The following is a 25057-nucleotide window of genomic DNA, read 5'->3' on the forward strand; positions in this document are numbered from 1 at the left end:
CCCTGGGGGCAGCTGCCCTGACATTCCCTCGAGAGGGCCCTGCAGGCAGCTGCCCTGACATTCCCTCGGCGTGCACGGCCCTGGGGGCAGCTGCCCTGACATTCCCTCATCGTGCACGGCCCTGGGGGCAGCTGCCCTGACATTCCCTCGAGAGGGCCCTGCAGGCAGCTGCCCTGACATTCCCTCGGCGTGCACGGCCCTGGGGGCAGCTGCCCTGACATTCCCTCGGCGTGCACGGCCCTAGGGGCAGCTGCCCTGACATTCCCTCAGCGTGCACGGCCCTGGGGGCAGCTGCCCTGACATTCCCTCAGCGTGCACGGCCCTGGGGGCAGCTGCCCTGACATTCCCTCAGCGTGCACGGCCCTGGGGGCAGCTGCCCTGACACTCCCTCGGCGTGCACGGCCCTGGGGGCAGCTGCCCTGACACTCCCTCGGCGTGCACGGCCCTGGGATAATACTTACCAGCCAAGGAGACACACAAAGATTCGCTTTTCCTGCAACCAAAATCAAAATAGCAAAAGGAAACCCACGTGCATCTTGATATAGCGACCTGGCGCCTTGAAGCTCTCCCGAGAGGAAGAGGCGCTTCATAAATACCCAATAAACACCTGTCCGGCCCCGCCCAGGCACGAGCGCTACTTCCTGCGCGAGTCTAGCACGTAAACGTGTCACGTGGCAAGGTCACGAGACTTCACAGGAATACGTGCACACGTCATGGCGACTTAAAGGCATTCCAGAAATCGTCGGCAAACTTTGAAGCGCGCACACTATGCTAAGGTGTCCTGTAGCGACTTTAAGGGGTTGATTGATAGTGAAAGCGCTGCAAAGCCCCCCTGCTGCCTGCTGCTTCCTGGTTCCAGGCACCGGTGAGGGCCTCATATGCGCCGCTCCCAGCCTCCACTCCCCGAGACCATCCCCACCGGCCCTGTGGGTCTCTATCGGTAAGCGGAGCCCCTTTGCAGCCTCTGGCCGCGCTCCACAGGCTGCAGTGCCTAGTGTTGCACTGATCACACGCGCACATTATACACCGCAGCCCCGGACTTTCTACACATCCGCTTCTGCGATGACACGGTGGGGGGCAACGGAGGGGGCAAACCAACAGCCTGCAGACATGCGGGGCGGCAGCCCGTAGACACGGGGGGGGGCAGCATCCTGTAGACACGGGGGGAGGGCAGCAGCCTGTAGACACAGGGAGGGTAGCAGCCTGTAGACACAGGGAGGGTAGCAGCCTGCAGACACAGGGGAGGGCAGCAGCCTGTAGACACAGGGAGGGCAGCAGCCTGTAGACACAGGGAGGGCAGCAGCCTGCAGACACAGGGGGGCAGCAGCCTGTAGACACCGGGGGGAGGGCAGCAGCCTGCAGACACGGGGTAGCAGCCTGCAGACACAGGGGGGCAGCAGCCTGTAGACACAGGGGGGCAGCAGCCTGCAGACACAGGGGGGCAGCAGCCTGTAGACACAGGGGGGGCAGCAGCCTGCAGACACGGGGTAGCAGCCTGTAGACACAGGGGGGCAGCAGCCTGTAGACACAGGGGGGCAGCAGCCTGTAGACACAGGGGGGAGGGCAGCAGCCTGTAGACACAGGGGGGAGGGCAGCAGCCTGTAGACACAGGGGGGGCAGCAGCCTGTAGACACAGGGGGGGCAGCAGCCTGCAGACACGGGGTAGCAGCCTGTAGACACAGGGGGGCAGCAGCCTGTAGACACGGGGGGCAGCAGCCTGTAGACACGGGGGGCAGCAGCCTGTAGACACCGGGGGGAGGGCAGCAGCCTGTAGACACAGGGGGGGCAGCAGCCTGCAGACACAGGGGGGCAGCAGCCTGCAGACACAGGGGGGCAGCAGCCTGTAGACACAGGGGGGCAGCAGCCTGTAGACACAGGGGGCAGCAGCCTGCAGACACGGGGTAGCAGCCTGCAGACACGGGGGGGCAGCAGCCTGCAGACACGGGGGGGCAGCAGCCTGTAGACACGGGGGGGCAGCAGCCTGTAGACACAGGGGGGGCAGCATCCTGCAGACACAGGGGGGCAGCAGCCAGGGGGGCAGCAGCCTGCAGACACGGGGGGGCAGCAGCCTGCAGACACGGGGGGGCAGCAGCCTGCAGACACGGGGGGGCAGCATCCTGTAGACACCGGGGGGAGGGCAGCATCCTGTAGACACCGGGGGGAGGGCAGCATCCTGTAGACACCGGGGGGGCAGCAGCCTGTAGACACCGGGGGGGCAGCAGCCTGCAGACACAGGGGGGCAGCAGCCTGCAGACACAGGGGGGCAGCAGCCTGCAGACACAGGGGGGCAGCAGCCTGCAGACACGGGGGGGCAGCCTCCTGTAGACACCGGGGGGAGGGCAGCAGCCTGCAGACACGGGGTAGCAGCCTGTAGACACAGGGGGGCAGCAGCCTGTAGACACAGGGGGGCAGAAGCCTGTAGACACGGGGGGGCAGCAGCCTGTAGACACGGGGGGGCAGCAGCCTGTAGACACGGGGGGGTGCAGCAGCCTGTAGACACGGGGGGGTGCAGCAGCCTGCAGACACCGGGGGGAGGGCAGCAGCCTGCAGACACCGGGGGGAGGGCAGCAGCCTGCAGACACCGGGGGGAGGGCAGCAGCCTGCAGACACCGGGGGGAGGGCAGCAGCCTGCAGACACCGGGGGGAGGGCAGCAGCCTGCAGACACCGGGGGGAGGGCAGCAGCCTGCAGACACCGGGGGGAGGGCAGCAGCCTGCAGACACCGGGGGGAGGGCAGCAGCCTGCAGACACCGGGGGGAGGGCAGCAGCCTGCAGACACCGGGGGGAGGGCAGCAGCCTGCAGACACAGGGGGGCAGCAGCCTGTAGACACGGGGGGGGGGCAGCATCCTGTAGACACGGGGGGGGGCAGCATCCTGTAGACACGGGGGGGGCAGCATCCTGTAGACACCGGGGGGAGGGCAGCAGCCTGTAGACACCGGGGGGGCAGCAGCCTGCAGACACCAGGGGGGCAGCAGCCTGCAGACACGAGGGGGGCAGCAGCCTGCAGACACGAGGGGGGCAGCAGCCTGCAGACACAGGGGGGCAGCAGCCTGCAGACACAGGGGGGCAGCAGCCTGTAGACACGGGGGCAGCAGCCTGCAGACACGGGGGGGGGCAGCAGCCTGCAGACACGGGGGGGGGCAGCAGCCTGCAGACACGGGGGGGGGCAGCAGCCTGCAGACACGGAGGGGGGCAGCAGCCTGTAGACACAGGGGGGCAGCAGCCTGTAGACACAGGGAGGGCAGCAGCCTGCAGACACAGGGAGGGTAGCAGCCTGTAGAGGGGGGTCAGCAGCCTGCAGACAGGGGGGGGGGAAGTCAGCAGCCTGCAGATACGGGGGGAGTCAGCAGCCTGCAGATACGGGGGGGTCAGCAGCCTGCAGACAGGGGGGGGCACAAGCCTGTAGACACAGGGAGGTGGGGGCAGCAGCCTGTAGGCACAGGGAGGGTAGCGGCCTGCAGGCACAGAGGGGGGGCAGCGGCCTGCAGGCACAGAGGGGGGCAGCGGCCTGCAGACACAGGGGTCAGCAGCCTGCAAACACGGGGGGGGTCAGCAGCCTGCAGACACGGGGGGGTCAGCAGCCTGCAGACACGGGGGGGGTCAGCAGCCTGCAGACACGGGGGAGGGCAGCAGCCTGTAGACACGGGGGAGGGCAGCAGCCTGTAGACACGGGGAGGTGGGGTCAGCAACCTGTAGGCACAGGGGGTCAGCAGCCTGTAGACACAGGGAGGGTAGCAGGCTGCAGGCACGGAGTGGGTGCAGCAGCCTGCAAACACGGGGGGTCAGCAGCCTGCAGACACAGGGAGGGTAGCAGCCTGCAGCCTGCAGACACAGGGAGGGTAGCAGCCTGCAGGCACGGAGGGGGGGCAGCAGCCTGCAGGCACGGAGGGAGGGCAGCAGCCTGCAGACACGGGGGGGGTCAGCAGCCTGCAGACACGGGGGGGTCAGCAGCCTGCAGACACGGGGGGATCAGCAGCCTGTAGACACTGGGGAGGGCACCAGCCTGTAGACACGGGGGAGGGCACCAGCCCGTAGACAAGGGGAGGTGGGGGCAGCAGCCTGTAGGCACAGGGGGTCAGCAGCCTGTAGACACAGGGAGGGTAGCAGCCTGCAGGCACGGGGGGGGTCAGCAGCCTGCAGACACGGGGGGGTCAGCAGCCTGCAGACACGGGCGGCAGCCTGCAGACACAGGGAGGGCAGCAGCCTGCAGACACAGGGAGGGCAGCAGCCTGCAGGCACAGAGGGGGTGCAGCAGCCTGCAGGCACAGAGGGGGTGCAGCAGCCTGCAGGCACGGGGGGGCAGCAGCCTGCAGACACGGGTTTGGTAGCAGTCTGCAGACACACGGAGGGCAGCAGTCTGCAGACACACGGAGGGCAGCAGCCTGCAGGCACGGAGGGGGGGCAGCAGCCTGTAGACACGGGGGGCAGCAGCCTAAAGACACGGGGGAAGCAGCCTGCAGACACGGAGGGGTGGCAGCAGCCTGCAGACACGGGTGGCAGCAGCCTGCAGACAGGGGGGCGGCCTGCAGGCACAGAAGGGGGGCAGCAGCCTGCTGGCACGGAGGGGGGGCAGCAGCCTGTAGACACGGGTGGCAGCAGCCTGCAGAAACGGGGGCGGCCTGCAGACACAGGGGGGTCAGCAGCCTGCAGACACGGGAGGGACACAGGGGGGTAGCAGCCTGTAGGCACGGGTGGCAGCAGCCTGTAGGCACGGGTGGCAGCAGCCTGCAGACACAGGGGGGTCAGCAGCCTGCAGACACGGGGGGGCAGCAGCCTGCAGACACGGGGATGGCAGCAGCAGCCTGCAGACACGGTGGGGCAGCAAACCTATAGACACGGGGGCAGCCTGCAGACATGGTGGGGGGCAGCAGCCTATAGACACGGGGGGCAGCAGCCTATAGACACGGGGGGCAGCAGCCTATAGACACGGGGGGCAGCAGCCAGGGGGCAGCAGCCTGCAGACACGGGGGGAAGCAGCCTGCAGACAGGGGGGTAGCAGCCTATAGACACGGGGGGGCAGCAAACCTATAGACATGGGGGGAAGCAGCTTGCAGACATGGTGCAGCAGCAAACCTATAGACACGGAGGGAGGCAGCAGCCTGCAGACACGGGGGGGGCACTAGCCTGCAGACACGGGGGGGTCAGCAGCCTGCAGACACAGGGGTCAGCAGCCTGTAGACACAGGGGGTCAGCAGTCTGTAGGTGCGCCAGGCATCAGCCTGTGGGCACGGGCGGCAGCAACCTGCAGGCACAGGAGCTGCTCCGAAGCTCATTTACGGTCCAGCTCAGGCTCTGGCATGCTCGCAGAGGCAGATAGAATTGTGAAAGTTAACCTGCAACGCATCTGGACTGACTGGTGAATACTAGCATGTGCCACATCTAGTTCGAATTGTGACAGCTAGCAAGCGACTCATTTAGAACTATGAATATTGGCATGTGCCACACTCAAATGGAATTGTGAATGTTATCCTGTGCCACACCTACACAGATTGGTGAATGTTAAATATGCCACATCTAGATAGATTTGTGAAAGTTAGCCTGCACCGCATCTGGACAGACTGATGAATACTGGTGTGTGCCGCATCTGGATAGAATTGTGAAGGCTTAGCAAGCGACACACTTGGAACTATGAATGTTGGCATGCGCCGCACTTGGAGAGAGTTTGTAAATGATTGAAATGCGTCGTATCTCGATGAGATTGGGAATGTTGGTCTCCACCATATCTAGAGGGGATTGGGAAGATCAGCAGGTGCCACACTTACATGGAATGGTGAGGTTTGGCTTGCATCGCATCTGGGTGTTATTTTCAAACTGCAGAGTTGCGAAAATAAGTGTTCTGGAGAGTTAGGCTGTGTTCTTATGTTGACATATCTCGGGTGCCTGAGGCTCAGACCATGCGACTAGGATAATTTAAATACCTTCTGTGGCCTCCTGTATTTCTTGGGAAATAAATGCAATCCTTTTGCATGTGCATAGATCTTGTTCGGTTCTTGGCCTTGCAAAAGTCAGTTCCAGAATACACACACACCTAGTTTGATCTTGCATGTTTCCACAGTTATCCTTTTTTCATGACAGTGCGCAAGATGCATACATAATTGGCAGCAAGTGTCTCTCCTGCTCTTTCAGGAAGGCTAGTTTCAACTCACTTTATTTTAGGCCCTTGTCCTTTGCTCCACAATTCCCCACAGAACTCCTGGAGCACTAAGTAAAAAGGACCAATGATGCATCTAAATAGCGTGCCACCTTGTACAATACTTAATCTTCTCTGCTGAAACAACCTTGCCAGGCCCCCAGCGCTAATTGTGGACACCGGCCTGGTCGGTCTTAGAGTGGTACTAGTAATTGGACTCTCTCGGCACTGGATGGCCGGTAGCCTATGCCAGCAATCGCTAAGCCATGGCTATTGAATGTGGCTGTTGACCTTTTCATTTGTGCATCTTTGGCTACTCCATCGTCACGCAACATAATCCTTGAATGTCCATTGTGCAAAGATCTGCATGAAGGCCGCCCACATGGCTTGAGCGGTGCCTTGCAGTTCCTGTACTTTGGGATGATTATGCAGTTCCTTGCAGGTGCAAATAACCCAGCTGAAAATAAATCATTGTGCCCATCTAGCACTAGTTCCCCCAATGTAGTATGCTCTCATTACAGGTTATTACACTCACAATACCGTTATAGTTAGCCTTGTTTCTCTTTCTTTTAATAGGCTCAAAGGTCATGAACCTGTATGTTTCAGTAATGCGGTGAGAAAACATAATGAATAGTGAACATATTAAAATCTTTGTCTATCGTTTCCAGCTCTAATGTTTAAATGTAGAACAGAGCTGCCTGGAGACAGGACATACTGATTGTCATTTTTTTTGTAAATGTGCTACATTTTTATTGTTATGTTGTGTACTAAAATGGTTATTTGTTTTTGTCCTTTCCCTCGTAGCTCGGAAATAGAAAGCTGATCAAGAAGAAAAGCTATATTCGGAAAGTAAAAGCTCAGCCCGCACCGGATTCCTTAAAAGGATGACTCCAGCCAGTTCTCCACAGTAAGTCATAGCAGCTCTTGCAGCCGTGGACGCTGAAAGTCTGAGGGGCACTCTCAGCCTGGAGCATCCAGATGTCTGCGCAGCTCTCCCAGCCAAGAGTGTGGGCAACTCTCTTTGTGGAGATTGAACACCCCACCCAGCCTGGAGACCTTAGCAGCTCTCCCGACCTGAGAAGCTTTCCCATTTTTTATAGCACCAGAAAACCGTATCAGCTCTCGATACCTTGAGGCTGAGCACCTATCTCGGCTTGAAGATCTGGAAGGCTTGAGGATTGGGTCTGCGCTACAGCATATGACCTTGGGAAGCTACCAATGTCTGACACCCTATTTAAGAGGGCTTCAAGGGACCATTGCTACAAAAGTTATGAAAATCGAGTAGTGAACATTTTAGGTGAGAATGAAGACCGAATCCATGCAGGGCCTAGTGTGAGCTCAGATGCTCAAGGCTACTATGGACTGAAATATCCTGCAGGGGATACCCACAACATGGCCATCTTGGCTACACTACAGCGGTTGGAAACCAAAATCCATCACTTACAGACTACAATGGAGGACATGTCCATTAAAGTTTCAGGTCTTATGGAGCAAATCTGGCTAACAAAGGGTCAAGATGACCTAAAAAAGGTTCTTACATCTACGGCAGTGGTCAGTCCAGTACGGCCCCGGGAGATACGTTTTCCTCTTCAACCAGTGTGTCATGATGATCTGGGAAATCAAGAGAGCCAGTGCACACAGCCACTCTTCGCTTATGAGCGGGGTAAAGAGAACCTGTGCATGCAACTAGAAACACCTAATGGGCAGCTTCGACAGGAAAACAAGTGCATACAATCCGCTGTGACTGATAGTCCAAGAACAGATCAGTGCTTAAAGCTAGAACCGCTCTGTCCTGATGAAAAGGGGAAAGAAGAGGAACATGTCCTCCAAGGAGTCTTCACTGATGGACAGGATCATGATCAAAACTACAAGCGGGAACCTATACTTCCTCATGGACCAAAATTGCAACCGAACCAGCCTGTTTATAGTGAGGGGCAACATGCACATCAAAGCCAATGCACACAACCAGCATTCATTGATCGAGACGGTCAACAGCAGAACCACTGGCTGCAGCTAGTAATCCCTGTGGAACCTGCCCCAGATCAAACCATCGAAGTAGAAGCAACATGCCCTTATAAACAGGGGCAAGACGACAATCGGGGCTTACAAGTGTTAACTGATGGACATGACACCGATCAGGACCATAAGCTACAATCCCAACATCTGAGCCACCAGGGTCCACACACGAACTACCATCTAGAACCACCTGGTGGGCAGGAAGAAAAGCAGAACCACAAGCTCAAAGCACTGTTTCCAGATGGCCAGAGTGCTGCTAAGCTCCCTGCATACCTGAGATCAGATACACTTGCTGCAGATAAAGTTGCCTTTGGTGACTCGTTTACGAGAAGAAATGCAAACCCTGAATTCAATCTGTTTGAAACTACGTTAGGTATGTTTGTTTTTTCAATGTGTACCTTATTCTGAATGGGTGGGGTGATGAGTCAATGTTAAGGTAAACGAATGCAACATACCTCAAACACACCTCAATTCTGCCTTTGTGAAATGTGAACACTTTTATTCATTCATTCATTTTGTCATTTGTTATAGTGCCTTTCACCATAATTATGGTCCCAAGTGCTTTTGGTTGAACGCCCTCGAAGGGACCGTAGTCCAAAAATGTGGGAGGTGCAATTATGCGTGTGTGCATTTCAGCCATGAAAGGTATGCAAGGGGGGGAGGTGGCAAGACACTGCTAGTCACCCATGTCTAAGTGGAGTGTGTATGACCGCCGCAGATGTGTACTGTGGAATAGATGGGGGAATATGTTTAAGGAGATAGTTATGTGGGAAGCTACAGTTCACATTTTTGTCGTTAAAAATAGCTTCATTCTTATGGCAGAAGTGATGTGCCATAGTGTTTGTGTTATATGTGAGTGGAGGGTGTGTGGAGTGAGACTGTGCCTTCCGCTAAGTTGCAAAGGTACGGTATGTAAGAGGAGAAATGCATTAGCTGTATAAGCAACAATGTCTACTTCCTGGGTTCCATCTATGTACAAGGAGCAGTGCTATGTTTCACAGGCGGTCTAAGTATTAAATGCAGCCCAATAGGGCTACCTTACACAAATGGGCTTAATGCAAGATAAGGCTACCTTACACAAGTAGGCTAAGTGCAAAATATGGCTCCCTAATGCACTTCGATAAATGTAAGTTTAGGCTACCTTAAAAAATAGGCAACATATACATATGAAAGTCAGAGCATACAACCAGCATTCATGGATAGAGATGGCAAACAGCAGAACCAGTGGTTAAATGCAAGATAAGGCTACCGTACACAACTAGGCTAAATGCAAGATAAGGCTACCTTAGACAAATAGGATCAATGTAGATATGGCTACCATAACACCTATGCTAAATATGGCTACCTTCCACTTAGGCTAGTTAGTCTTTCAGAATACAATTCATAGCTCATTGTACTCCATTTAAAGGGGTGTGGGAGCCCCTATATCGAAGACAAACCTGATTCAAATAACCTGTTCTATGAGGCGTTTCCCACTCAGGAGTGCCTACAACCTTGATGTGGTTCATAGCAACCTTCATAGAGGAGAAATATCCATTTGCATATCAGTCCGGTCTCACCCGTATGGGGAGTCCAGCATTAAAATGTTAGGCGATTCCCCTCTGAACAAGAGTACCATAAGCAACTCCAGGCATGGGTTTGAGCCTTGTTAGGCCTCAGTGAGGTGTAGCTGAGACTCTCTAATGTACAGTGAGCAAGGGGTCTATGGGACTAATTCCAAGTTTGCTGGTCTGGTAACAACGGTACCAGTAAGCTTGCCGGTACCGTTGTTACCGGACAGCAAACTACAAGTTCGGCTCGCGGGTGCCTTGCGGACCAGCACCTGCGAGCAGAGCATGTCGGATGCACCGGCAACAGTGCATACTGTCCAGATTCATCTTCATTATACTTTGAATAACTTCGGATGCCAGCTAGGTACATCTTAAATCAAGTCCTTCGCTCTACCAGCATCACTTATCTGCCTCTTGGGCCTACTGTTGCTGCCTGGCACTACCTGCTTGACAGACATTCCATGTTTCTGCTTCATCTCTCCTTCCCTTTGCTACTCTGTTTCCCCCACCTCTCACTTTCTGATGCTCTGCCTCTTACCCTTCAGTGTTGCTATGCCACGTTTTGCGGTCTGTTGCTCTGTAACTGTGCCTCTCGCCTCTCTGCATTCTACCATTGCTGTTTCCCTCCTATATCTTGTGCATCAGTTGATATAACTCTTCTCTCGTATCATTACTCTGGCGGTATCTATTCTTTTAATTTTCTCTGTTGTGGTTGCTACTCCTTTTGATGATATTTCTTGCACTGCCTCTTATGTTATTGGCCTGTTTTTCTCTAGTCAGGATTTTCTATTTACATCTCTCCACATCTGTTGTTGATCTGTGTTTTCTTATTTTACTGTCTCTATACCTCTCTCCTATTGTGTCCTATTCTCTACCTCTGTTTCCCTTCTCACTTTCTTTGTTGCTATCTTATGTAGCTCATTGGTCTCTCTCTTCCTGTTGCTTGAATTCCTGTTTTGGATTGTCTAATACATTCTCTGTTCTCCCGGCCATCCCCCCCGACCTGCCACTTTGTTCTCCTGTATTGCCTGGATTCAGAGTAGCTCTTCCTCTCCTTTTTGTCTTTGATATAGCACCATTAAATAGTCAAAAAGCTAAAAACGCCTTCCCCATTTACAAATGTAGTGCAGCTTTACCATTGGGAATTATAGAGTGAGAGATTGTCTTACGAGATGCAGCACTTGCTTGAATTCATATGTTTTACCAGCACTGTATGTCATTACAATTATAAGAGCCCAGATGAGATGTGTGTTTTGAGCGATTACACGTGTAGCAGCCATCATAGGATGTGCTTGTTCAGGGCCATTACAGGTTTAGCACTCGTTATGAGATGTGTATTCTGAGCCATTACAGGTATAGCATCCCTGATAAAAATGTGTGTGTTCTGAATTACTGAACATTTAGTAGTCCTTTTAATAAGTCGAAAGCTGTCCGCTCTGTTACAATTGTATTTTACATGCATCTTAAACACATGCCTCTGATGCTGACGCATGAACTCTCCTCTCAATAGGATTTAAACTAACATGTTACCCAATTTGTTTATTTTTTATTAACATTTATAATGCGCGCAGGAGCACTGAGGCATCGTGGCGCTGTTACAGAAGATCATTTCTAGTTACAGAAAAAATACTTAGTTACATGACAGTGAGGTAGGATAAACAAAACAATGGTAACATGGAAGTACAAGACATGCAGAGTAACGGTTGGCGTGGTGGTGGGGGGGCTGGAGAGGGGAGAAGTTAGTTGAAGAGTGTTGTTTTGAGGCCTTTGCAGAAAGCATTGAGGGATGTTTCAGCTCTGAGTGCGTTGGGTAAGGTGTTCCAAAGTTTAGGAGCTAAAAGTGGAAAGCAGATTCCCCCTGCTTAAGCTCTATTGATGGACAGGCTGCGCAATTGGTTGGCGTAGCAACTTCTCCTAGGATGAGAGTAGGTATCTCTGGTGTTCGTTTCATTTACAGAGTGGGGCGGAGAGGCTTAAGCATTTGTGTGTTAGAGTGAGGGTCTTAAAGGTGATTCTCTCCTTAACAGGGAGACGGTGGGCAGCACGTCTAGCCTGCGTGACGTGGTCTCTTTTGGGCATACTGAGGGATGCTCTCAGCACGTTACTTTGGACTATTTGAAGCCTATTTAGATTTTTGGCCGAGGCACCTGCTAGGAGAGCATTAAAATAATCTAGTTTAGCTTCAATGGTGGCTTGGGCGATGGAGAGTCAATTTTTGTTGGAAAGGAAAGGTTTTATAGCATTTATTAGTTTGGAGGTATGGGCAGATACAGAGGCAATGGCACTGACCTGTTGAGTCATCGATTGAGTGGAATCTAGGAAGATTCCAAGGGTCTTCACAGAGGATGAGACAGGGATAATGGTATTGTCGATGGTGAAGTTGGAGTATTTTTGGTCGAGTTTGGGCAGTATTTCTTTGGGGCCTATGAGGATGATCTCTGTTTTGTCAGCATTGAGGCATAGTCCATTGACTGCCATCCAGGCTTGGATGGTGGTGTATATTTGGAGGAGGGTTGCTGAGTCTTGGTCGTATGATCCATTGAGAGGGAGGAGTACTTGCGTATCGTCGGCATAGTTGGTGTAAGCTATCCCTAGGGCGTCGAGTCTGTTGAAGAGTGGCTTTGTTAACAGGTTGTTGAGAGTAGGCGCAGTTCAAGAGCCCCGGGGAACTCTGCAGTGGATGGTGGTGGGAGCTGCGTTTGCCTGATCAGTGAAGACCTTCATGGCTCTGCCTTCAAGGAAGGATGTTATCCAGGAGGAGGCCTGTTTAGAGAAGTGAGCTGCATAGGTGAGATGGGAGGTAAGAATCTTATGATCAACAAGATCAAACGCAGCTTAGCGATCCAAGAGTAACAGGAGGGCTGGTTTGCCTTTGCCCATTATCTCTGTTATTTGGTTATTAAGGTCCAGTAGGGCGTTTTCAGTGCCATGGCATTTGCAGAAACCTGATTGCCTTTTACCTAGGATGGTGTTGGATTCTAGGAAATTTAGGATCTGGTTGTGGGCTGCTTTGTCTAGGATCTTAAGGAGGAATGGGACAGTAGTGATAGGACAGTAGTTGTTGGGGGCTGTAGGATCAAGGGAGTTTTTTTTAGAAGGGGGTAGACCCACGCTTCCTTAAGGCTGGATGGGACAGTACCTGTGGTAAATGAGGCATTGATGAATGCTGTGATGATGAGCCAGAGAGTCAGCACAGTCTTTGATAATGTTAGCTGGGCAAATGTCTCCTTTACATATGAATGGTTTAAGATGTTGGGGGAGATCTGTGACTTCCGATTCTGAGACATCTCTGAAGGAGAAGAGATGGGTGGAAGGCTTATGGGGAGGGGTGCTGGGCATGGCATGATGGTCGGGCTTGGGGAGTGGTATGTGTTGCATTTGTATTTTATCTTGGAGAAGTTTCATTTTGTTTAGCAGTGCTGCCTGTATACTGGAGCACCAAGCTTTGTCTTTAATGATCTCGTTGGGACTGGTGGAGGGGGTGATGAGATCTTTTAAAGGTGGAGAACATTTCCTTCGATTTATAGTTGGCATTGGTGATCCGTTGGTTGAAGGAGTCAGACTTAGCTTTGAATATAGCTTTTTTTATATTGCGTTGATAGCCTTTTGAATTCTTCCATATTGGAATCACTGGGCTTAGACTTCCAGTTGGCTAGAGCAAGGCGATTGCTAGTACGAAGAGCTAGTAAAGCTTCAGTGAACCAAGAATTGGTATGCATGGATTTTTTCTCCTTTTTGGCTATGGCGTCACTGGCTCTAGTGAGAGTAGATGTCAGCGAGAGAGCTGAGGTCGCTTGCGAAGGGTGGGGGCGGGGGCGGGGGGTTTGAGTTCCGGGACATCTAGGAAGGGAAGAAGGTTGTCCTTGGTTAATTCTTTAGAGCTTCTGACCTTGGTTGGGGGAGCATAGGAGAGTACTTTAGAGGTGGGTTTGGTGGGAACTGTGAATTGGATGCAGTTGTGATCAGTCCATGGGTAGGCCGAGTTGGAAGTGATGGTGGATGAGCAGTTGAGGTGAGCAAAGGTGCGGCCTTTAGAATGAGTTGGGCATGTAACTTTTTGAGAGAACGCTAGGTCTTTGAGTTGTCAATTGAGCAAAAGTCTATGTGAGCTGAAGCACTTACATCTTGTAGGTAATTAAGTCTTGCACAATGGTCTTTGTAGAAAAAGTAGAAGCAAATGTAGGGCCACAAGCTGGGAGGCTTATGAGAGGTAGAAGATGCAAGCGACTCTACAGAAGCAACCAAGACAAGTCTCAACTGAGATGAAGTGAGGCTACAACAAAAAGAGGTAAGTCCTCTCAAACTTTACAGTACCTTTGGTTAGAAGAAATGGTTCCAGCTGGCTTCTGTTCCTGTGCAGCTCTGCAGATCCTTTTGTGCCTGGGCGTCAGTTGTAGGGACAAGAGGGAGGACGTCTGGGGACTCCTGCACTGCAATGGCCTCCTGCACTGCAATGGCATGGTCAGCGGCAGAAAAGGACAAACTTCTATTCAGCAGCACTTTGCACATTGAGCTCTCTCATCTCAGCAAATAGCACCACTGCAGTCTCACGGATACCACTCTGGACTTTCCTAGCTTCTGGGGTCAAGCACTCTGTTGAGGCGGCTCAGGCCTGGTCAGTCCTTCAACACGGGTCTGTCTTAAAAGTGATGCCCTCTGTTTGATGTTCCTTTCCCTGTCATTTCGGTTCCAGCAGCAGCAGCAGTGGAAGTACAACTAGCTCCGAGAGGATGTCCAAACGAGTTCACTTTGGAGTTGATTGGTCCCACAACTCAAGGGGAGAAGTTGTCCTTGCAGCGCTTCTCTAGTCGAAACGAATTTGGACCTTCAGCACAGCAGCAGGGCTTCACCGGGCAAACCAACGGTCCAGGAGTTGCAGCAAGTGTCTCTTTCAAGTTCTTCTTCGGATTCCTTCGTCCAGAAAAGCCTTGTCTTTTATGCAGGTTTCTCCCATTCATTCCAACCTAGCTGTCAATCGCACAGCAGGGTGGCTATCCTTGCCGGACTGCCAGCTGGCCAATCACATTTGGGTGTATTCCTGTAACCAAGGGGATTAAGCACAGGGAGTTTCGGGCACCTCCCTCACTTCCTGCCCCTGCCAGACTGGAGCCTGAGGCGGGCTTCACTTGTGAATCCTGCCAAAGACAAAACAAACTATGGGACCAAACCTGGTTTTGTGCACAGAGTAAATCTCAAGAAGGACCTTTCCGACAAGAAATGGTGAAAAAAGACCAGGGCCATTTTGACAAAATGGGAACATATGGGTGCCTTTCTGCAGCTGCAAACACAGCCTGCGGTAAAAACACACAATTGTAGTAAAAAGTAAACCACTGCCACCAGCCATTAATTGTAGAAAGGGTAACTTAAAATTGTTACATGAGAAACTAGACAAAAGGTATACTAAGTAACCCCTCAGGTATCCTATTGTAAGATGTGTGCGCTGGGCCTAGAAAGTTAAAAAGGAACAAGTTACTTACCTGTAACTGTTGTTCTCCAGCATGGGTCTGGCATGGATTCACATGCTCATGAATATTCCCCGTCGTCAGGCTGGGAATCCTCGGTAAAGGAAAAACCAGTATCAGTTTCGTTTCTGATCTGTCTTTCGTAGTAATAACCAATCACTGGTCTCTGCGTCATACTGACCACAGCCAATGACTGCCCTCTACCTAAGCACCGCCTCTGGCAGCCAGCTTCAGATTTGGAAGCACGTGAAGTGGCAGTATGACCAAGCGAAGAGCCGCAGAGGGGTAGGCGGGAGGGTTCGCATGTGAATCCATGCCAGACCCATGCTGGAGAACAACAGTTACAGGTAAGTAACTTGTTCCTTCTCCAGCATGGGGTCTGGCATGGATTCACATGCTCATGAATAAAGAATACATAGCAGTACACACATGCACAACCACGGGAGGTGGCAAAGGCTCAACATTAAGCATTACATCAAACTCAACATTAAGCATCTTACCTCCTCACCAGGCTCACCTCAGGCGAACAGGTTGCGCAGCACTGCTTGGCCAACCCTGGACTCCTCCCTGGAATCCCGGTCGACGCAGTAGAATTTCGTGAAGGTGTGCGTCGACCTCCACGTAGCAGCCCTGCATATGTCCAGCAGGGGCACACCAGATAGGAACGCCGTGGTAGCTGCGATCGCTCTGGTGGAATGGGCTCTCGGACGGCCAGGCAGCGGTCGGTTTGCCAACCGGTGACAGTACATGATACAGCCGGAGAGCCATCTGGAAATGGAAGCCTTCGAGAGAGCCTTCCCCTGATTGACAGGTCCAAAGTTCACAAAGAGTTGTGACGTCTTCCGAAAACACTTCGTGCGGTCTACGTAGAACTTCAGCGCTCTAGCCACATCCAGCGAGTGCAAAGTCCTCTCAGCCGGCGACGAAGGCAACGGGAAGAACACAGGTAACACCAAGGGTTCGTTGAGATGGAAGTCCGACGGTACCTTGGGTATGAAGGAGGGGTGCGTCCTGAGCACTACCCTCGTGTCGTGAAAAGTCAAGTACGGGGCCTTGCAGGAAAGGGCCTGGATCTCCCCCACTCGTCGTGCGGAGGTGATGGCCACAAGAAACGCTGTTTTCCACGACGGAAATTTCAACGGAGCCGAGTGCAGAGGCTCGAACGGAGGTCCCATGAGCTTGGTCAGCACCACGTTGAGCTCCCACGCCGGGGCCGGAGCCTTCACCGGCGGGAACGATCTGAACAGTCCCTTCATGAACTCTTTCACCAGACGATGAGACCACAAGGACGTCCGCCCCGTGGTTCTGGTGTATCGGGAGATCGCAGCAAGATGAATCTTGATGGACGCGTGTGCCAGTCCAGCTTTGGCCAGTGTCAGCAGGTACGGCAGTACTTGGGGAGCCGTAATCCGTAGAGGGTTAATCTTCTGTGCGTGGCACCAGACAGAGAACCTCTTCCATTTGTGTCCGTAGCATTTAAGAGTCGAGGACGCCCTGGCCTTTGCAAGAACCTCTCTGCAGTCGGCCGGTATGTCGTATCCTCCAAACTCTAGCACTGCAGGAGCCAGGCCTGCAAGTTCAGCGATTTCGGGTCGTGGTGGAGGATGGCGCCTCCTTCCCTGGAGAGTAGATCCGCGTCCACCGGCAGCTTGATTGGCGGGGACGCTGACAAGTCCAGAAGGTCCGGGAACCATATCTGCCTCGGCCACGCAGGTGCGACGAGGATCATCCTGCACCGTGACCTCTTGAGCTGGTTGACGAGCCGGATTAGCAGTGGCAAAGGAGGGAACGCGTAGAGGAACAGGCCCTCCCAGGGGAACGAGAAAGCATCGCCCATGCTCCTCGCCTGGGGAAACCTGCTGGCAAACCTCAGGCACTTGGAGTTCGTCGCCGTCGCGAACAGGTCGATCTGGGGTGTGCCCCACCGTCGGAAGAGGCGATCCACTAGATCCTGCCGTAGCTCCCACTCGTGGCACGAGCGCAGCTCCCTGCTGAGCGAGTCGGCGATGGTGTTTTTTATCCCTGCCAGATGAAACGGCACCATAAATATCCTTTGGGCGACGGCCCAATGCCACAGGTCCTGCGCCTCCTTGGACAGTGCTGGGGACCTGGTTCCGCCCTGTTTTCTGATGTAAAACATGGTGGTGGTGTTGTCGGTGAAGATCCTCACCACCTTGCCCTTGAGGGACGGAAGGAAGGGCCTGAGGGCCCAAAACACTGCACGGAGCTCCAGGACGTTGATATGTAGGGATTTCTCCGTCGGGAGCCAAAGGCCTCTTGCGTGCAGATTTTCGGTGTGCGCTCCCCACCCTTCCAGGGAGGCATCCGTGGTCACTGTCTCCTGGTGGGCTGGGGTCTGGAAGTCCATGCCCGCCGTCAGATGCGCGCGGGTGCCCCACCACCGGATCGCTCGTCGGAAACTCTCGTCGAGTGTGATCCTTTCCTCGAAGCTGCCCGTCATTTGGATCCAGCGCGCGTCCAGGAACTCCTGCAACGAGCGCATCCGGACCCTGCACATGGGAATGAGGTAGATGCAGGAAGACATCATTCCGAGGAGGGACTTGATGGACCTCACCTTGGCCGCGTCGGCCACCAACATCCGCTGCACCTTGCCCAGGATGGTCCTGGTCCTCTCCTCCGACGGGGAGGCCAGAAGGGACACTGTGTTGAGCCTCGCTCCCAGAAACAGAGCGTCTTGCGCGGGTACCAGGTGGGATTTGGCGTAGTTCATGGAGAATCCCAAGTCCGTGAGAAGTTGGACGGTCCTTGCCGTGTGAACCACAGCGAGCTCCCTCGTCTTGGCTCGGATGAGCCAGTCGTCCAGGTAGGGGTAGACGTGGATCCCTTCGCGGCGCAGCTGCGCCGCCACCGGTGTGAGGCACTTGGTGAACACCCTGGGTGCCGACCGTAGTCCGAAGGGGAGGGCTTTGAACTGGTAATGACGCCCTTGGACCACAAACCTGAGGAATTTTCGGTGCCCCTTTAGGATGGGAATATGGAAGTAGGCATCCTCCAAATCCAACGACGACAGGAAGTCTCCTTCCTCCAGCTGACCCAGGACGTGCTGGAGGGTGACCATCCGGAACTTTTGCGCCTTGATGAACTTGTTCAGACGTCGCAGGTCCAGGATGGGGCGCCATCCCCCGTCTTCTTCTTCACGAGGAAGTATCTCGAGTAAACTCCGGAGCCCCGAAGCCTCTTTGGGACGAGTTCGATGGCGCCCTTCCTGAGCATCGCCTTTACCTCCAGGAGAAGTTGAGGGATGTGAAGTTCTTTCCTGGCCACGGGGGGGACGCGCGGACACCTTCTTTGAAACTCGAGCGCGTGGCCCCGGGCCAAGGCGTCCAGCACCCAACGGTCGGTGGCGATGGACTCCCACACGCTGACGTAGCTCGCCAGCCGGCCTCCCACCGGGGTGCTTCGGTGGGGGCCCGACCCCACGGCCGGCTCAATCCTGCTTCGACGAGGCTTTGCCGCCTTGACCTCCTTGGCGACGACGGCGGGGTCCGCCAGACTTGCCTCGTCCTTTGTAGGCCTCCTGAGACGACGAGCGGGCCGCTTGACGGTAGGTGGAGAAACCGCTGCCGGAACCTTTGGAGGCGCCCTTGCCTCCGCTGCTCCGAAAGGGCGTCCGTCGTTGTTGCAGAACTCCAAGGGCCCGGGCCGTCTCGGTGTCCGCTTTAATGGCCTGAAGGGAATCGTCCACTGTTTTCCCAAACAGGTTGTTCCCATCGAAGGGCATGTCCAGGACTCTGGTCTGAACGTCTTGACGGAAGTCCGTAGCCTTGAGCCATCCACGCCGCCTAAGGCAAACGCCGTTGCCCAACTGGCGGAACCCAATGTCGGCGATGTCCGTCGCAACGGTAATGGCGTGGTCCGAAGTCACCTCACCTTCCTGCAGGATCTCCAGGGCCTCTGCCCTCTTGTCGTCCGGCAAGAAGTCCAGCAGGGGAGCCAGTTTGTACCAGAGCTCCCTGTCGTAGCGGGCCACGATAGCCAAGGCGTTGGCCGCTTTAATCGTCGTCGCTGCAGACGAGATGACTCTGCGTCCCATAGCGTCCAATTTCTTTCCCTCGCCGTCCGGTGGGGAAGTCGATGTGGAGGCCGCACCCCCCCCCGCGCTTTTTTCCTGGCCGCCGCGGAGACGACGGAGTCCGGGGTAGGCTGCGCCCGGAGGCACAGGGGGGCCGTGTCCGGGACCCGGTACTTTTTCTCGTACCGGTCTCTTCTAGCTGGCGTCGTGGAAGGGTTCTTGAGGAGGGTGAGGCCCTCATCCCAAATGTCGTCCAATAGAGGCACTGCGAGGATCGTCTTCCTCTTGGCCTCGCGCCGCTGATAAAGGAAACCTTCCTTCTTCTTCTCCTCAGGGCAGAGTTGGAAAAGCTCGGATGCCCTGGTGATCATGGAGTGGAACGATCCAATCTCGTCGGGCGGAGAAGCCCTGGTGGGAGGCGACGACGGTACATCCTCGTCGTATACCTCGTCGTCCGTACCCGTCGCTGCCGTGTCAGTCCCCGTATCATCCCCTCGGGTGGACGGGGAGGAGGGCTGGAAGGGGCGCGACGGCTGAAAAGGAGGCGGAGGGTGGATCCTTCTTTTCTTGGTAGGGGGAACACCAGAAGGTCCCGGTTCTGGGTCCCCCGACGGGAGAGGTTCCGTCGGCAACGGTAGTCTCGTCCTTATCTCTGAGCATAAGGACTGTATAGCCAACAAAATGGCCGCCGAGTTGTCTCGCGGCGCTGGCAGAGGGGAATCCGACGGGCGATCAGGGGCCCCGTCGGTACCCTCGACGATGTGGTCGTCACCTGCGTCGGGATCCATCCCGACGGGCCGGTCTTCTTCCACGCCGAGGCCGTGGCTTAAGACCTCGACCAGCTCCTCCTCCGAGGTTGAGGCCGAATCTACGACGACGCCCTGCCCCCCCTTTTTCTTCCCCACGGGGGATTTCACGGGGGTCCTATCGATGGGCACAAAAGAGGACTCCCTCCGAGGTGGCAGGGAGACTCTGAGCCCCGAGGTCGCCACCACTGGTGTAGCCTCCACAGGCTGAGCCAGGGCCGCCGCGACAGTTTCGATAGAGGGCCTGGCCGGGTGGATTAAGGCCTTCACCACCTTAGGTGCGCTCACCGCCTTATCCTTGAGGGGGGGGACACTGCCTCGCTCCCCCTCCGCCTTCGAGCTCGACCGGGGCCTCTCCAGGAGCCTCGCCGGGTGCTCGGCCTTCCTCTTACCCGACCCATAGCGTTGGCTCGTGGTTGATGGTGCCGGGGAGGGTGCGCCCAGCCTGGCGCCCGTAGAGCCCGACCGTTCGGCGCTCCCGGTGCCAGCGGACTCGCGGTGCTTGGCCTTATGTTGGACCCCCATCGCCGGGGCGTCCTCAAAGGTCTTAGAAGACCGCTCGGATTTCTTCCTTTTCTTCTCGCCGGACGGGCTCTTCCCTTCCAGCCAGTTGGCGAGACGTTGATGGCAGTCCTTCATGGTCCGCTCCGACATGTTGCCGCAAAACGCACAGTCCTTCTCCACGTGCGTCTTGTCCTCATGTAGGCAGTAAAGACAAAAAGAGTGTTCGTCCTCCTTGAAGATGTTCTGCAGCTGGCATCCAGGGCAGACCCTGAACAGCTTTCCGGGCGTCGAGCTTCCCTTCTCCTGGGCCATGACCGGGCCTGAAAAACTTCTGGAGTCCTCCAAAAGCGTAGCTTGACGAAATCTTCACCCTTGAGGGGCGCAGACGAATCCGACACGGGTCCCCGTTGATCGGATGGAGAGTCGGTGGAGCTTGAACGTGAAAAAAATAGCACTAACGCTCGAGAGCAATAGCACGAGGATCCTAACACATGAACGTGCGATAAAAATCTGAAGATGGCTGCCAGAGGCGGTGCTTAGGTAGAGGGCAGTCATTGGCTGTGGTCAGTATGACGCAGAGACCAGTGATTGGTTATTACTACCAAAGACAGATCAGAAACGAAAATGATACTGGTTTTTTCTTTACCGAGGATTCCCAGCCTGACGACGGGGAATATTCATGAGCATGTGAATCCATGCCAGACCCCATGCTGGAGAAATATAAGTACTTCACGTCACTGCTCTTGGAAACAGTAGTTATCCAAGAGAAGGAATTTAAACCTTTGGGAAATCTAAGAGGCTTCCCTGTGCCACTGCACTGAAGGTGCAGTGTGTTACCAATGTAAAGATGATGCCTATGGAATTTGTCAGACTCACAACCAAAAAGAAACCGAGTCCAAATCGCAGAAAATTACATCGGAGAGTGGAAAAAAGGGTCTTGCTCTCTCCATTAAAAGTCCTAGAGTCCAGCAAAAGTACTGAGGGTCTCCAAGGTAGAGAGAAATTCTCCCTAACACCGCTATGAAGATTCCAGCTCATGCCCTTAGCTGAAAGAACCTGGAAACGCATTTCCACTCCTTCTTCATCGTGGGCCTTCCAATGGACAGACAGCAATCGTGGTGTCATGATCTGTCATTGGGCATAGTGGGCCTTCCAATGGACAGAAAGCAATCATAGCTCTCATTCAGGCTTTCAGGCTAGGCAGGGAACATTAGATACAACAGCAGGTCAAAGGTGGGTGTTAGCCTGGCACACATGACATTTACATCATTCTCAGCATAAACTTCCATAGACTTTTGAGATGTTTTACAGTAATTCCATACACTTAACATGGCCGCCGCAAGGTCCTTTTTATAAGTTGCAGCACATTCTATTCATATTGCAGAGGGAGCTATTTAAGCCCCGCCTCTGTTGGAACGCGCGCTTTGAGTCTGCTCTGCTGACAGCGGGTAACGCTACCAGCGTTTCTCCTCACAGAACATGTAAAAGGAGATAATAGAGACATTAGTTTTACAGCACAACTACAGAGTTCAATAAGTTAATATAAAAGACTTGCCTGTCTAAGGTTAACTCAGAAGCAAATAGCTTCCATCAGAAGTTTCACTCACCGTCGCAGCTTCTTTAGTCAACAGTTTTCGTTTGTAGTCGCAGCAATTTCCATCAGATGTTTCTTCCGCAGCCACTGCATCTTCCGAAGGTATTTTTCCTCAGCTTTCTAAAAATCTGCAGACAAGACAAGAGGTATTTAAAATAACAATAAACAAATTGAATAGTAAAGAAAGGAGACGTTTACGGATGTACATGTAGCATTTTCCGTAGCTGAAAGTTCTTCACGTTTTCACCTTACTGTTTCTGCGCGCTTCCCTGAAGGCTGCAGTTGCTCCGTATAAGCGAACTTACATTTTGAAACATTTTCTCGTCCTGAGTAACCCCACAGCCCTCTGCAGCCATAAGCCCTTTTCCTAAATTCAGAGAACCTGCAAAAGAAAGAAAAAAAGAGCAAGTTATTAGAGAGATCTCTCCACCGTAGGTATTAACCAAGCAAGCCATAAAGATTACAGTATTTGCACCAGCTACTTGCCCCAAGTCTCATCTACCCAAGTTACCATTGTCTCTTCATCTCACGCGCCACTGTAGAAAAGCAGAATGGAGAGCTCCACAAAAAATAAACAAAGGTGAGAAGGGAGGGATTAAAAGAGTACACATCTCATGCAGTAGTATCTTAGTCAGTAGATGATCTAGTGTTCTATTATTGTTGTTTAAACAGAAAGAAAATCCGAAATGTATCACCAGGTCCACAGGCTGAGAAGGCATTACGCTCCCGAGCAGTCCAGGTAAGTGTTAAATATGGTTACAGTCGATTCCTTGACCCAGTTGGTGCACTTCAATTCACAAACCATCAGCGCCCGCTGTGCACAGTGCTTTTTGTCACATATATTATGGTTATATGGATTGCCTTGCACTATCATATGTGGTAGAGATCCCCAGTTTGTATCCCGCTTCTGGGAACAACTATGTCAACTATTAGGCATTCACAGAGCACTGTCCTCTGGATACCATCCGCAAACAAATGTGCGAACAGAGAGCCCAAACCAGTACATTGAACAGTATTTTGGGAATTTCGTCTCTACATCTCAAGACAACTGGTGCAAGCTTCTGCCTTTGGCTTAATTTTCCTACACCACCACCCTACACACTGCTACTGCCCCTAATCTTTTCTTCAACACATATGGCTTTCATCATCAAGTCTTGCCGACAGCTGTTCCCAAGAATACTTCTGTACCGTATGTGGATAGACTTGTTGCTGATGATACAAGGAGATCACTAGAAAACAGCATTTTGTCTTAAGGATTCCTAAACGATAGCAAAGGCCATGGCTGATCACAGCGAACCCCCCCCCCCCCCCCCAAACCATCTTTTGTTGACAATGATATGTATGGTTGTCCTCGCTCTACTTACCAAGTCACTTGGTTCCTTCCAAGTTGTTACCCCATTATTTTGGTCCTGTCTGAATAACGAACGGATAACTAAACGCATTAGCACTGTAGCACTTGCCCTCAAGCTTCCTCTCTCATGGTCCAGAATCCTCCCGGTTTTTCATGTCTCAACTAAATTCCCATGTTCCAGATCATCCACCCCTATGCCTATTTTGACTCCTGATGGACCAGAGTATGAAGTATCTCAAATTTGTGACTCTCATTATCACTGTGGTAGTTTCCAGTATTGAATAGACTGGAAAGGGTACGGGCCAATTGACGGTACTTGGAAGAACGCAACTGATTTACATGCACCTGCTCTTCTCCCGGGTGGGACATACTGTTATGGGCCTGTGTCCTCCTCAATGGTCCCTCTGGCACAGATGGAAGTATGGCCAGTCTTGGGAGACGGGCTCGCTGTATTTGCCCCCCAACCAAGATGAGTGCTACATTGGCATTACACTTCCGTTCACACAATGCCCGTAAGCGTATACACGCAACGCCACGATATCGCTGTTTATCATCAACTGTTCCTACCACGGAAAGACACTTCCATAGAGAAGCCTCCAACCAGCAATGCAGTGTGTCGGAACACACAGGTTAGTTGCCAGTGTGGATGTTCCCCCTTTTTCTTGGTCATTGAAGCTCACGTGACTCATGCTCCTCCTCATTCCCTTTTGTCCAAATTCCTATGACGCCTGTGTTCTTCTGCAGGAAAGATTGTACATGAGAAAAGACACTTTCTGACTAGCTGCTTTGTGTTTGTGTTTTGAAAGCTGGAAGAGGCCTGAGCTTGGGGAAGAGAACTCTGAGGGGCCTATTGAAGAAACAGACTTTGTGTTTTGCATTGACGCTTGAGTGAACAAGTTAAAGGTTGGGGAAGGGACATTGGCAGTGTTTGAATTCACTATAAGGGCCTTGTGGAGAAGGTCATACGAACAGCCCTGGTGAGTGAACTTCTCTTTGTGACATTGACCAAATTGCAGCTGGTGAGTAGACCAACTGAAACCAACTATGGTTTCGCCATTTTTGTTGAACCTCTATTTGTCCTTTCTAAAAAGACTCCCCATCACATTTTTGAACAGCAAGAGGGCAAGCCTAGGGTTAGACACAGACAGCCTTTTATTTTGGACTATTAGACAATGCCGTCAATTAGAAACATCAGTTAAGGGAATCGTCCTTTTAGAGTTGGGGCCAGTCAGGCATTCCACCACCCCAGGAACCTTAGTAAATAAAGGTTGTAAAACGAATATTTGTCTCTCTTGATACCATGGCTGTCTCACAATGTCCAGTGCCTACTTGAAGCTCAACCTCTCCAAGACTGAATACCTACTGCTGACCAACAACACCGAACAGCCTCACATTCAGACATGGATCTCTGCTATGTACCTAGAGGACTTTGCACCTCAGCTCACCTCCTGTACTTAGTCCATTGTGTTGAAAATCGACACACCTCTTCCTCAAAACGCACAGTTAGGGGGACAAAAAAGGCTTGGTAGAAAATCAATCCCGTCATCCCATAAAACATCAGATCTACAGTCCAAGCCTTGGCCCTCTCCCACCTGGATGGTGGCAAGGCTC

The 25057-nt window shown here is 53.3% G+C and overlaps 1 protein-coding gene across 1 annotated transcript in view; it reads left to right on the plus strand.

Moving 5' to 3' along the window:
• Window positions 1-756: 756 nt before the first annotated feature.
• LOC138565930 (uncharacterized) overlaps window positions 757-25057 on the plus strand; it is a 40954-nt gene continuing 16653 nt past the window's right edge. Inside the window, exons 1-2 of the mRNA XM_069643043.1 lie at window positions 757-940; window positions 6935-8519. Of these exons, the coding sequence (XP_069499144.1) occupies window positions 7349-8519 (1171 nt within the window). The 5' untranslated portion in view covers window positions 757-940; window positions 6935-7348. The remainder of the gene's footprint in view (window positions 941-6934; window positions 8520-25057) is intronic.

The sequence above is a fragment of the Ambystoma mexicanum genome, chromosome 1p, assembly GCF_040938575.1.
Source record: "Ambystoma mexicanum isolate Mex_15411 chromosome 1p, UKY_AmexF1_1, whole genome shotgun sequence".
NCBI classification, from domain to species: domain Eukaryota; kingdom Metazoa; phylum Chordata; class Amphibia; order Caudata; family Ambystomatidae; genus Ambystoma; species Ambystoma mexicanum.